Below are 13,380 nucleotides of genomic sequence, written 5' to 3'. Positions count from 1 at the left end.
TAATGACTTGGAGGAGGGAAATTAATGTACTATCGCTAAGCTTGCGGATGACAAAAATAAGTGGGAAGGCAAATGGATGACAAAGTCTACAGAGGGGTATAGACAGGTTAAATGAGTAGGCAAAAACTTGGCAGATGGAATATAATGTGGGAAAATGTGAGGTTATGCACTTTAGTAGGAAGAACAGAAGAGCTGAGTATTATTTAAATGGAGAAAGACTGCAGAAAGCTGCAGCACAGAGGGATTTGGGGGGTCCTCGTGCATGAATCCCAAAAAGCTAGCATATAAGTTCAACAGGTAATAGGGAAGGCAAATGGAATGTTGGCTTTTATGTCAAAGGGAATGGAGTATAAAAATAGGGAAGTCTTGCTAGAACTATGCAAGGCACTAATTACGCCATTCCTAGAATATTGTGAACAGTTTTGGTCCCCTTATCTAAGGAAAGATGTACTGGCATTGGAGGCAGTCCAGAGAAGATTCACTAGGTTGATTCATTAGGGTATAGAGGGATTTTCTTATGAGAAGAGGTTGAGTAGGTTGGGTCTGTACTCATTGGAGTATAGAAGAATGAGAGGCGACCTTATTGAAACACAAAAGATTTTTAGGGGGCTTGACAGAGTAGATTGGAGAGGTTGTTTTCCTTTGGAGAGTCTAAGACCAAGGGGCATAATCTCAGGGTAAGGGGTCACCCATTTAAGACAGAGATGAGGAGGAATTTCTTCTCTCAGAGGGTAGTTAATCTGTAGAATTCTTTACCGCAGAGGGTTGTAGAAGTTGGGTCGTTTAGTATATTCAAGGCTGAGATAGACAGATTTTTAATCAGTAAGGGAATCAAGGGTTATGGGGAAAAGGCAGGAGTTGTGGATAATCAGATCAGCCATGATCTCATTGAATGTCAGAGCAGACTTGATGGGCCAAATGACATACTTCTGCTCCTACATCTTATGGTCTTGTGGCCTAAATCTCTCTCTCTCTCTCTCACACAGACACATCCCACTATCACTCTATTTTACAATAAATTCCAATAAATGAGAATTATTATATCTTCTTGACACTGCTTCAAAACCTTACTGAAAACCCACCGTTTTGAACAAGGTAGGCTATATTACACAGGTGGAAGTGGACGATCTTTGTGGACAGAGAGGAGTAATAGGTTGGAGGCTCTGCTCAGGATCAGACAGGTTAGAGTCATAGAGTCAGAGTTTTACAGCACGGAAAGAGGCTCTTCAGCCCATCATGTCCGGGCCGGTCATCAAGACCCTATGTACTCTAATTGTATTATCCAGCACTTGGCCTGTAGCCTTGTATGCTATGGCGTTTCAAGTGTTCATCTAAATACTTCTTACCCACCTCTACCACCCTTTCAGGCAGTGAGTTCCAGATGCCCCCTACCCTCTGGGTGAAAAAGTTTTTCCTCAAATTCCCTCAACCTCCTGCCCCTTACCTTAAATCTATGCTCCCTGGTTATTGACCCTTTCACTAAGGGGAAAGTTTCTTCCGATCTACCCTATCTATGCCCCTCAATTTTGTACACCTCAATCAGGTACCCCCCTCAGCCTTCTCTGCTCTAAGGAAAACAACCCCAGTCTATCTAGTCCCTCTTCACAGCTGAAAAGCCCCAGCTCAGGCAATATCCTGGTGAGTCTCCTCTGCATCCTTTGTTAGTGCAATTACATCCTTCCTATAATATGCAACCAGAAATGCACACAGTACTCCTGGTGTGGCCTGACATTTTATACAGCTCCATCATAACCTCTCTGCTCTTGTATTCAATAAAGGCAAGTATCCATTGGCCTTCTTAGCCACCTGTCCTGCTGCCTTCAAGGATCCATGGGCATACGGTCCCTGTGATCCTCTGTATTTCCTAGGGTCCTACCATTCATCATGTATTCCCTTGCATTGTTAGACCTCCCAAAAATGCATCACCACACACTTTTCAGGATTAAATTCCATTTGCCAATGTTCTGCCCATCTGACCAGCCCGTCTATGACATCCTGTAGTCTAAGATTTTCCTCCTTGCTATTTACCACACTACCAATTTTCGTGTCATCTGTGAACTTACATATATATCTCCTACATTCATGTCCAGATCGTTAATGTACACTACAAACAAAGGGACCCAGCACCAAACCCTGCAGTACGCCACTGGTCACAGGCTTCCAGTCTCAATCTTTGACCATCACCCTCTGCCTCCTGCCACTAAGCCAATTTTGGATTCAATTTGCCAAATTGCCCTGGATCCCATGGGCTCTTACCTTCCTGACCAGTCTCCCATGCGAGACCTTGTCAAAAGCCTTACTAAAGTCCATGTAGGCTATATCAACTGCACTATTCTCATCTACAGGACTAGTCTTCTCCACGAAAAATTCAACCAAGTTTGTTAGACATGATGTCCCCCTGACAAAGCCATGCTGACTATCTCTGATTAATTCCTGCCTCTCCAAGTAGAGATTAATTCTGTTCCTCAGAAACTTTTCCAAAAGTTTCCCTACCACTGATGTTAGACTCACTGGCCTGTAATTACCTGGTTTATCCCTACCACCCTTCTTGAACAATGGTGCCACATTCGCTGTCCTCCAGTCCTCTGGCACCTCTCCCATAGCCAGAGAGGATTTGAAAATTAGTCAGGGCCCCTGCAATCTCCTCCCTTGCCTCACACAGCAGCCTGGGATACATCTCATCTGGGCATGGGAATTTATCCACTTTTAAGCCTGCTAAAACCTCCTCCCTCTCAATGCTAACTTGTTCATGTATATCACAGTCCCCCTCCCTGACTTCTATACCTACATCGTCCTTCTCTGGAGGAATACAGATGCAAAGTACTCATTTAAAACCCCACCTACATTTTTCGGCTCCTCACACAGATTGCCACTTTGGTCCCTAATGGGCCCTACTCTTTCCCTGGTTATCCTCTTGATCCTAATATAGTTATAAAATGCCTTTGGATTTTCCTTTATTTTACCCAGTGTTTATTCACACCCCCTCTTCACTCTCCTAATTTCCTTTTTAAATACCCCCCTGCACTTTCTATACTCTTCTAGGGCTTCCGCTGTTTTGAGCCCTCGGTACCTACCATAAGCTTCCCTTTTTTTCCTTATCCAATCCTGTGCATTCCTCGACACCCAGGGTTCTCTAGGCTTGTTGGTCCTACCCTTCACCTTTACGAGAACATATTGGCCCTGCACTCTCTCTATTTTCTTTTTGAATGACTCCCATTGCTCTGATGTAGATTTTCCTACAAGTAGCTGTTCCCAATCCACTTTGGCCAGATCCTATCTTATATTAAAAATGGCCTTCCCCCAACTCAGAACTTTTATTTCCGGTCCATCTTTGTTCTTTCCCTTAAATTCTCTTAAATCTTACTGAGTTATGCTCACCAGCACCAAAATGCTTTCCTACTGACACTTCTAGCACTTACCTGGCTTCATTCCCTAAAATTAGGTCCAAGCACCTCTTGTAGGACTTTATGTGCTGATTTAAAAAGCTCTCTTGGATACATTTTAATAATTCCGCCCCCTCTAAGACTTTCACACTAAGGTTATCCCAGTTAATATCGGGGAAGTTGAAGTCCCCTACTATTATTAACCTTTTATTTTTATACTACTGAGATTTGCCTACATATCTGCCCTTCTACCACTCCCTGACCGTTTGGGGCTTGATAGTACACTCCCAGCAATGTTATTGCCCTCTTTTTGTTTTTTTAAGTTCTACCCATATGGCCTCATTTGAGGAACCTCTAAGATATCATCCCTCTTCATTGCAGTAATTGACTCCTCGATTAATATTGACCCCCCTCCCACCACCACCACCACCACTTGCTTGACGATTCTATACCCTGGAATCCTGGAATATTGAGCTGCCAGTCCTGCCCTTCCCTCAACCATGTCTCCGTGATAGCAATGATATATTATCCCCATGTGTTAATGAACACCTTCAACTCATTTGCCTTTATCGCAAGGCTCCTTGCATTAAAATAAATGTCATCCAGCCTTGCCATGCTCCCTTGTGCCTTAACTTGACTATACACACCCTGCCTTCCAGACTGACTCAGTTTGTCTTCTATACTTGTATGTGCATCACCCCCTACTATACCTTCACTCTGTATCCCATCCCCCTGCCAAATTAGTTTTAACCCCCCTCCAACAGCACCTGAAAACCCCGACTCGAGGATGCTGGTCCCTTTCTGGTTCATGTGCAACTCGTCTGACTTGTACAGGTCCCACTTTCCCAGAAACAGACCCAGTGACCCAGAAACCTAAAGACCTCCCTCCTGCACTAACTCTTCAGCCACGCATTCATCTGCTCTATCCGCCTATTCCTATACTCACTAGCACGTGGCACCGGGAGTAATCCAGAGATTACAACCTTTAAAATGGAGAAAACCAACTTACCCACTGTCTACCAATCAGCTCTCTGCTTTGCGCTGATGTCACTTTTGTCAGCTTTTTCGAATTCTGGTAGGGTTCCTATTGGGGTTAGCTGCTGCTCAGACTGGTTCTATCTGGGCCTCGGCTTTCAGGCTTTTATTGGAGAAGCTCCACTGGCAACGTTCACCCCCACGTTCATTCTGTTCCTGCTGCTGCTCCGACTGGCTCGATTGCCTAGACTGCAGACAGTCCGGTTCAGTGGGCAGGATGGATTACAAACGGGTGGCAAGTGTTCGGAGTTTGTGGAGGGACTCAAATTTGATGGTCAACTAAAGGCCATTTAAGGGCCTCAATCCATCTCAGTTTGTATTAAATAAATGTCTGCCCAAGTCAAATGGTTGTGGGTTCAAGCCCCACTTGAGCAAGTAATTTAAAGGGCTAACACTTTAGTGTGGTAATGCAGGAGTGCTGTATTGTCTTTTGGATGAGATATTAAAGTGGGGACACATCTGCCTGTTCATGTGCAAGTAAAAACATCCCATAGCCACACTTGAAGATTGAGGAAACCGGCCCTCGTGTCCCAGTCAGCATTCACAGCTTTAGCAACGTCACCAAAACAGATAAACTGGTCAATCACACCAGTTACTTTTGGTGGGATAAGTACATAGGACTTAGGAGCAGGAGTAGGCCATTCAGCTCTTCGAGCCTACTCTGCCATTCAATAAGGTCATGACTGAACTGGTTGTGGTCTCAACTACCCTTTGCCATTTGCCCCCCATAACCTTGGCTCCCTTGTCTATCAAAAATCTGTCTAACTCTGCCTTGAATAAATTCAATGACCCAGCCTCCACTGCTTTCTGGGGAAGAGAATTCCACAGACTAATGACCCTCAGAAAAGAATTTCTCCGCTGGCTTAAACAGTTGACCTCTTATTCTTAAACTGTGTCCCCAAGTTCTAGTCTCTCTCACAAGCAGAAACATCCTCCCAGTATCTACCCTATCAAATCCCCTCAGATCTTATATGTTTCAATAAGATCACCTCTCATTCTTCTAAATTTAGGGATGTAGGGATCTGGATGTGTGAAAATTGGCTGCTGCAAGGGCTGGCAGGACAACAGTGACTGTACTTCGGGAGTAACGTGAAACTCTTGGGATGTCCCAGCTGTGGAAGGTACTATATAAATGCAAGTTCTCTCAAGATAACAATCTGACCCATTCTTAATTCTTGCCATAGTACCAGTACCAACCTCTTTAGAGCTCCATCAGGCGTATACACTCTGGGTGAATCCTGTTCCTTCTCCAGTTTTATAAGCTCGTTGATTGCTTTCTGAAGATGTTCCTGCACAACGTTCTAGTAATTAAAACAAAGTATTTCATAATGATAGTTTAGCACAGGCACTCCCAACCTGACAAAAACCAGCTTTCTACTCCCCTTTCTATATTTGTATATAAAACATGCTCTTAGCTCCCTGTTCTCCCAACAGACTGTGAGCCAGATTCAAGCAGTGAGATGACCATAACTGGCTAAACTGACTTTGACTTGTGTGGATTTACGACATGATGTCTCTTGGGGACATTTGCAGACGTGCTCTCAGCTTCCACTCTTTACCAGATAGCACCCAGCTGTACCTCCCCACCACCTCGCCTGACCCCACAGCTACCTCTGCGCTGTCAGTTTGTTTGTTTGACATCAAATCATAACTTTCCTCAGCTAAAAATGGAGAAGACTGAAGCTGTCGTCTGCTGCAATTTCCACACGATCTTCCCACCGACTCAGTTTCCATTCCAGGCCTTAGCCTGGACCAGGTTAGGGAACTATACGAAGATCACAACATGCAATAAAGACCATTTCACTCAATCAGTTCATCTTGGTATTTATCCTCCATATCCAGCAATATTCCAAGTCTCATGTACCACTCAGTTTCCACATCCTTTTAACTCCCCTTTCCTTCAAACACCTATCTGCCCTATTCTTAAATATTGACATAGTCTGTGCTTCAACCATTGATGCCAGATGTGCATTTCAAAGCGTCACAACCCTCTTTTATATAAAGGTTTCTCCTGTTCTCTAATCAAAATCTTTTAAATTAATGTCCTTGAAATACTGGAAACACTGTTTCAATCCACACTGTTCCCTCTCTTCCTAACTTTAAATACTTCTATCCAATAAACCTCCTCTGTCCTAATGAAAGTTCCACTGACTCCATTCCTCACCTGGGCTCCCTTTTTTAAAAAAAAATTCATTGGGAAACACTTCAGGCAAAGGATGTTCGAGGGATGGAACTCTCTTCTGCAAAGGGCAACTGATGATAAATCAATTGCTAATTTTAAAATGGAGATTGATAGGTTTTTGCTTGCCAAAAGCCTTGAGGGATATGAGGTAAAGGTGTAGGAATTAGATCGCAGATCAGAATGGAAGAACAGGCACAAGTGGCTAAATGGGCTACTTCAATTATGGGTGGCATAGTGGTATTGACATTGGACTAGTAATCCAGAGGCCCAGGTAATGCTCTTGGGACCCAGGTTTGAATCTCACCTCATCAGATGGTGCAATCTGAAGTAAAAGAAATCTGGAATTAAAAGTCTAATGATGACCATGAAACCACTGTCGATTGTCATAAAACCTCATCTGGTTCACTAATGTCCTTTAGGGAAGGAAATCTGCCATCCTTATCTGGTCTGGCCTACATGCGACTCCAGACTCAGCAATGTGGCTGACTCTTAAACGCCCTCTGAAATGGCCTAGCAAGCCTCTCAGTTGTCTCCACAAGAACTGTGAGGTGGTCACTCCCACCAATGGTGTCATCGACAGATGCTAAAAACTTGAAAAGGTATAAAATGAACGACCCGACATCGAACTAGGCACTGGAAACGACAACAGCAAACTCAGCCCTGTGGACCCTGCAAAGTCCTCCTGACTAACAACTGGGAGCTAGAGCCAAAATTGAGAGAGCTGTCTCAGATTGGTCAAGCAACAGCCTGACATAGTCACATTCATGGAATCATGCCTTACAGATAATGTCCCAGACACCACCATCGCTATCCCTGGGTACGTCCTGTCACACTGGCAAGACAGACCCAGCAGAGGTGGTGGCACAGTGGTATACAGTCAGGAGGAAGTTGCTCTGGGAATCCTCAACATCGATTCCGGACCCCATGAAGTCTCACGGCACCAGGTCAAACATGGGAAAGGAAACCTCCTGCTGAATACCACATACCGCCCCCCACTCAGCTGATGAATCAGCGCTCCTCCATGTTGGATACCACTTAGAGGAAGCGCTGAGGGTGGCAAGGGTGCAGAACGTACCCTGGTTGCAGACTTCAATGTCTATCACCAAGAGTGGCTCGGTAGCACCACTGCATACTGAGCTGGCCAAGGCCTAAAGAACATAACTGCTAAACTGGGTCTGTGGCAGGTGGTGAGGGAACCAACAAGAGAGAAAAACATACTTGACCTCATCCTCACTAACCTGCCTGCTGCAGATGCATCTGTCCATGACAGCATCAGTAGGAGTGACCACCGCACAGTCCTTGTGGAGACAAAGTCCCACCTTCACATTGGGGACACCCTCCATCATATTGTGACAAACTACCACCATGCTAAATAGGATAGATTTCGAACAGGTTTGCAACTTGAGACTGGGCAACCATGAGGCACTGTGGGCCATCAGCAGCAGCAGAGTTGTACTCAACAACAATCCGTAATCTCATGGCTTGGCATATCCTCCACTCTATCATTACCACCCAGCAAGATGATCAAGCCTGGTTCAATGAGGAGTGCAGGAGGTCATGCCAATAGCAGCAACAAGCATACCTAAAAATGAGATGTCAATTTGGTGAAGGTACAACACAGGACTACTATGTGCCAAACAGCACAGACGGACAAAGCTAAGCAATTCCACAACCAACAGATTAGATCCAACCTCTGCAGTCCTGTCACATCTGGTCGTGAATGGTGGTGGACAATTAAACAACTCACTGGAGGAGGAAGCTCCACAAATATCCCCATCCTCAAAGATGGGGGAGCCCAGCACATCAGTGCAAAAAGCTAAAACACTCGCAACAATCTTCAGCCAGAAGTGCCGAGTGGATGATCTATCTCGGCCTCCTGTGGAGGTCCCCAGCATCACAGCTACCAGCCTTCAGCCAATTTGATTCACTTCACGTGATATCAAGAAATGGCTGAAAGCACTGGATACTGCAAAGGCTATGGGCCCTGACAATATTCCAGCAATAGTATTGAAGACTTGTGCTCCAGAACTTGCCAAGCCCCTAGGCCAAAACGTTCCAGTACAGCTACAACACTAGCATCTACCCGACTATGTGAAAAGTTGTCCAGGTATGTCCTGTACACAAAAAAGTAGGACAAATCAAAGCAAGCCAATTACTGCCCCATCAGTCTACTCTCGATCATCAAAAAAGTGATGGAAGGGGTCATCGACAGTGCTATCAAGCGGCCCTTGCATAGCAATAACCTGCTATCTGACACTCAGTTTGGATTCCGCCTGGGCCACTCAGCTCCTGACCTCATTATAGCTTTGGTTCAAACATGGATAAAAGAGCTGAACTCCCGAGGTGAGGTGAGAGTGACTGCCCTTGACATCAAGGCAACATTTGACGAAAGGAGCTCTGGCAAAACTCGAGTCAATGGGAATCAGGGGAAATCTCTCCACTGGTTGGAGTCATACCTAGCACGAAGGAAGATGGTTGTGGTTGTTGGAGGTCAATCAACTCAGTCCCAGAACATCACTGCAGGAGTTCCTCAAGATAGTGTCCTAGGCCCAACCATCAATGATCTTCCTTCCATCATAACATCAGAAGTGGGGATGTTCGCTGATGATTGCACAATGTTCAGCACCATTCAGATAGTGAAGCAGTCCATGTCCAAATGCAGCAAAACCTGGACAATATCCAGGCTTAGGCTGACAAGTAACATTCACGCCTCACAAATGCCAGACAATAACCATCTCCAATAATAGAATCTAACCATCGACCAGTGACATTCAATGGCATTACTATCACTGAATCCCCCTCTATCAACACCCTGGGGCTCCCACTGACCAAAAACTGAACTAGACTCACCACATAAATACTGTGGTTACAAGAACAGATCAGAGGCTAGGAATCCTGTAGCGAGTAACTGACCTCCTGACTCCCCAAAGCTTGTCCACCATCTACAAGGCACAAGTCAGGAGCATGATGGAAAACTCCCCACTTGCCTGGATGGGTGCAGCTCCAACACTCAAGAAGCTTGACGCCATCCAGGCCAAAGCAGCCCACTTGGTTGGCAACCATCCACAAACATTCACTCCCTCCATCACCACCAACACAGTGACAGCAGTGTGTACCATCTACAAGATGCATTGCAAGGAACTCACCAAGGCTCCTTGGACAGCATCTTCCAAACCTATGACCACTACCTTCTAAAAGAACAAGGGCAGCAGACACTTGGGAACTCCACCACCTGGAAGTTCCCCTCAAAGCCACTCACCATCCTGACTTGGAAATATATCGCCGTTCCTCCACTATCGCTGGGTCAAAATCCTGGAATTCCCTCCCTAACAGCACTGTGGGTACACCTACACCACATGGACTGGAATAAAAAAGTTCCTACTTTTTGGAATAAGGACATGTATTTTTAATCAATCCCTAATTGCTCTTGAAGTAGGCCTCCTTAACAAATGAGGAGTTTGATAGGCCATTTCAGAGGGAAGTTAAGAGCAAATCACATCACGTAGATTTGACTCAAGTGAGGCCAGACCAGGCGAGAGTCTAAAGAGCCTTAGTGAACCAGGTGGGCTTTTACCACAATCTGGTAGTTCCGTGGTAACCATTACTGACTTTGTGTTCCAAATTAATATTGAGTTTACCAGTCTTCTTATCGTGTCCACAGACAGTCTATACATGACCCAGCCAGAACTGGACACATTTTTGCACCTTGTTGAATTCGGCAAGATCTGCCACAATGCAGGGTTCCTCTAGCAATAGACATTGCAGGAGATGTTGCATAGTCTGTGGCTCAGTTCCACATTCACAAGTTGTCAGGCAGGTTGTATATCCCCATTTGCTTAGTGACACCTTTGAACGACCTACACCAGTCCTAAGTTTGTTAAGGCACTTCCAGGTTGTCCAGTTGCAATTAGCTCCTGGGGGAAGGCTTTCATCTGGTAGAATTTCCATCGCTGGGGGCTGTTCGAGACTGGCAAGCCAGTCTTTCCACAAGGCAATGTGGGCTTCAGATGGGGTTGACTGTAATGGAACAATATTGTTCATGAAGCACTTCCTTGACTTTAGGCGGCTGGGTGTAGGTGTATGACCATGTAGAGGGTGCCTCTCATCTGATGTTTGACGGAGTCACTCTTTCTTGCTGGCTACCATTTACCAGTTTACCAGTGACGCCCATATCACATGAAAAAAAGACTAATATGGGGAGGGATTTTTAAAAAATCAGACAGTGCTGTCAGGTTTCTCTTTAGGAGGGTTGAACTGCAGTTGCCACTCTCAGCTGCACTGGCTGTGGTAGGATTGTGGTACACTACAGTACCCTATTTGAGGTTGAAGCAAAATATTCACAACTTTGACACTCTGCTTGACCCTGAGCTGAGCTTTAAACCCCATTTCCCATTCATCTGCAAGACAATTTACTTCCATCACTCTAACACAACCTTCCTTCCTCGGCCTCTTGAGTGTTGAAACTTTTACAAAAGCTTTCGTGGCCTCCAGATTCACCTACTCTCAATACTCTGCTTCTGGACAGTGAAGGGTGTGAAAAATACCTGCTTGGAACTCAGCTGAGTCCCAGTGTTACTGCCTCTAACCCATCCTCCCAGCTCAGTCCCAATGTCAGGATCTGGAATGTACTGCTGGGAAGTGTGGTGGAAGCAGTATCAGTGGACACTGAGTGCAGGACATGGTGGGAATGGATGTCAGAGACGCTGCCACTTGCCGAGGGTGAGATCTGAAAGTCGGGTGCAGTCTACGAAGGGAGGTATCCCCAGGCTCAGGCTTTGGGATACGAGTCTATCTGTTGCTCTAAGATGAACTATCCAACTTCCCACTCTCAGCTGTAGCACAGAGCCACAGTGTGGACTAAAACAGTGCAGCTGGGAGTGGCAAAAGCAGTTCAACCCTCCTACTGAGAACCCTGACAGCACTGCCTGATTTTTTTTTAAACTCCCCTTTATAATTTTTTTTTTCCTGTGACATGGGCGTCACTGGTAAGCCCAGCATTTATTGCCCATCCCTAATTGCCTTTGAACTGAATTGCTTCCTAGGCATTTCAGAGAGCAGTTAAGAGTCAACCCACATTACTATGGATCTGGAGTCACAGGTAGGCCAGACCAGGTAAGGGCGGCAGATTCCCTTCTTTAAAAGGACATTAGTGAACCTTTTCATGACAATGGATGATAGTTGCTGTGGCGGGATTTGAACCTGTGCCCCTAGAGGATTAGCCTGGGCCTCGGGATTACTAGTCCAGTGACATTCCACTGGGTCACCGTCTCTCACATTGTTGGAAGATCAGCTGTTTCTGCTGGGGAAGGGAAATCAATAAGTTGAGCTCCATTGTCCAGGTAACCCTGACCACCAGACTGGATATAGCCAAAGTGTAAGATCTGGAGGCAGCTGTGTGCAGGACTCTCAGCTATCTGTTATTTTGTGTGTAACATACTGCCAGCTTGCTTTTATCCTGCATGCATATTCATATTAAAAAACAATAAAACTTACACCAGCGAATGGATAAAACCCATATCCATCCAGTATAATCAGCTTATCCACCATCTCTGGGAAAATTGAACAGAACTACAAGAGCAAGAACAAATCAGAAAGAAAAAAAAGACTCAGTTATAACTCACTAATGCACCACGCACGTGGACACAGTTACATGTACTCAGATGAATATATATTAGGCATCATTATCGATATATTAAAACTCTTGTTTCCAGTCACGTTACAGTTGTTGCTGTATCACAATCTCAGACTAATGGTTTTCTGCCAAAGTCCTCAGTTACGTGAAGAGGCTGGAATTTTTCTCCTTAAAGTAGCAAAGGTTAAAGAGGAGATTTGATAAGAGGTCTAAAATCATGAACCGTTTGGATAGAGTAAACAAGGAGAAGCAGTTTCCAGCGGCAGAAGGGTCGGCAATTAGAGAACGCAGAATATCACCTATTCTGACCAAGCTTTGCATCTTTACCACTCCCTTTGCCTTTGGTTCCATGACAGCTTTGTCATTGTATCTCCCTGCTCTCTAGCCTATCCCTGACACCCTTCTTTTTTTCAAAAATATACTTTATTCATAAAGTATCTAAAAAAAATCCCTGACTTCTTTTGCTCCACCTGCCCCTCCCCCATTTTTCAACAGCATAAAACCCATCACATTCCTAACTCTCTTCAGTTCTGAAGAGTCATATTAGACTCGAAACTTTAACTCTTATTCTCCATCCACAGATGCTGCCAGGACTGCTGAGTTTTTCCACACTTCTGTTTTTATTACAGATTCAAGGTGACTGGCAAAAGAACCAGAGGCGACATCGCAATTTAAAAGAAATTATTTATTCGTTCAGAGGATTTGGGTATCACTGGCTAGGCCAGTATTTATTGCCCATCCTGAAGTGTCCTTGAGAAGGTGGTAGTGAGCCACCTTCTTGAATCTCTGCAGGCCACATGGTGCGGCTAGAAAGGGAGTTTCAGGATTTTGACCCAGCGACAGGGGAGGAATGGTGACATATTTCCAAGTCAGGATGGTGTGCAGTTTGGAGAGGGAACTTACAAGTGGTGGTTTTCCCATGGGAACATTGTTTTTTCGATCTAGAACGTGCTGCCTGAAAGGGTGGCAGAAGCAGATTCAATAGTAATTTTCAAAAGAGAATTGGATAAATCCTAGAAAGGAAAAGATTTGCAGAGCTATGGGGAAAGAGCAAGGGACTGGGACTAATTAGTTAGCTCTGCCAAAGAGCCAGCATGGACACAATGGACCTAATGGCCTCCTGCTGTATTATTCTATGACCTAAATTA

The 13,380-nt window shown here is 45.0% G+C and overlaps 1 protein-coding gene across 1 annotated transcript in view; it reads right to left on the bottom strand.

Moving 5' to 3' along the window:
- Window positions 1–13,380, bottom strand: part of serhl (serine hydrolase like) — a 47,166-nt gene that overhangs the window by 15,729 nt on the left and 18,057 nt on the right. Inside the window, exons 7-8 of the mRNA XM_041177872.1 lie at window positions 12,094–12,168; window positions 5,616–5,719 (exon numbers count right to left, since the gene is read on the bottom strand). Of these exons, the coding sequence (XP_041033806.1) occupies window positions 5,616–5,719; window positions 12,094–12,168 (179 nt within the window). The remainder of the gene's footprint in view (window positions 1–5,615; window positions 5,720–12,093; window positions 12,169–13,380) is intronic.

Source organism: Carcharodon carcharias, chromosome 31 (assembly GCF_017639515.1).
Source record: "Carcharodon carcharias isolate sCarCar2 chromosome 31, sCarCar2.pri, whole genome shotgun sequence".
NCBI lineage: Eukaryota > Metazoa > Chordata > Chondrichthyes > Lamniformes > Lamnidae > Carcharodon > Carcharodon carcharias.
This window is presented reverse-complemented; position numbering and strand designations above follow the sequence as displayed.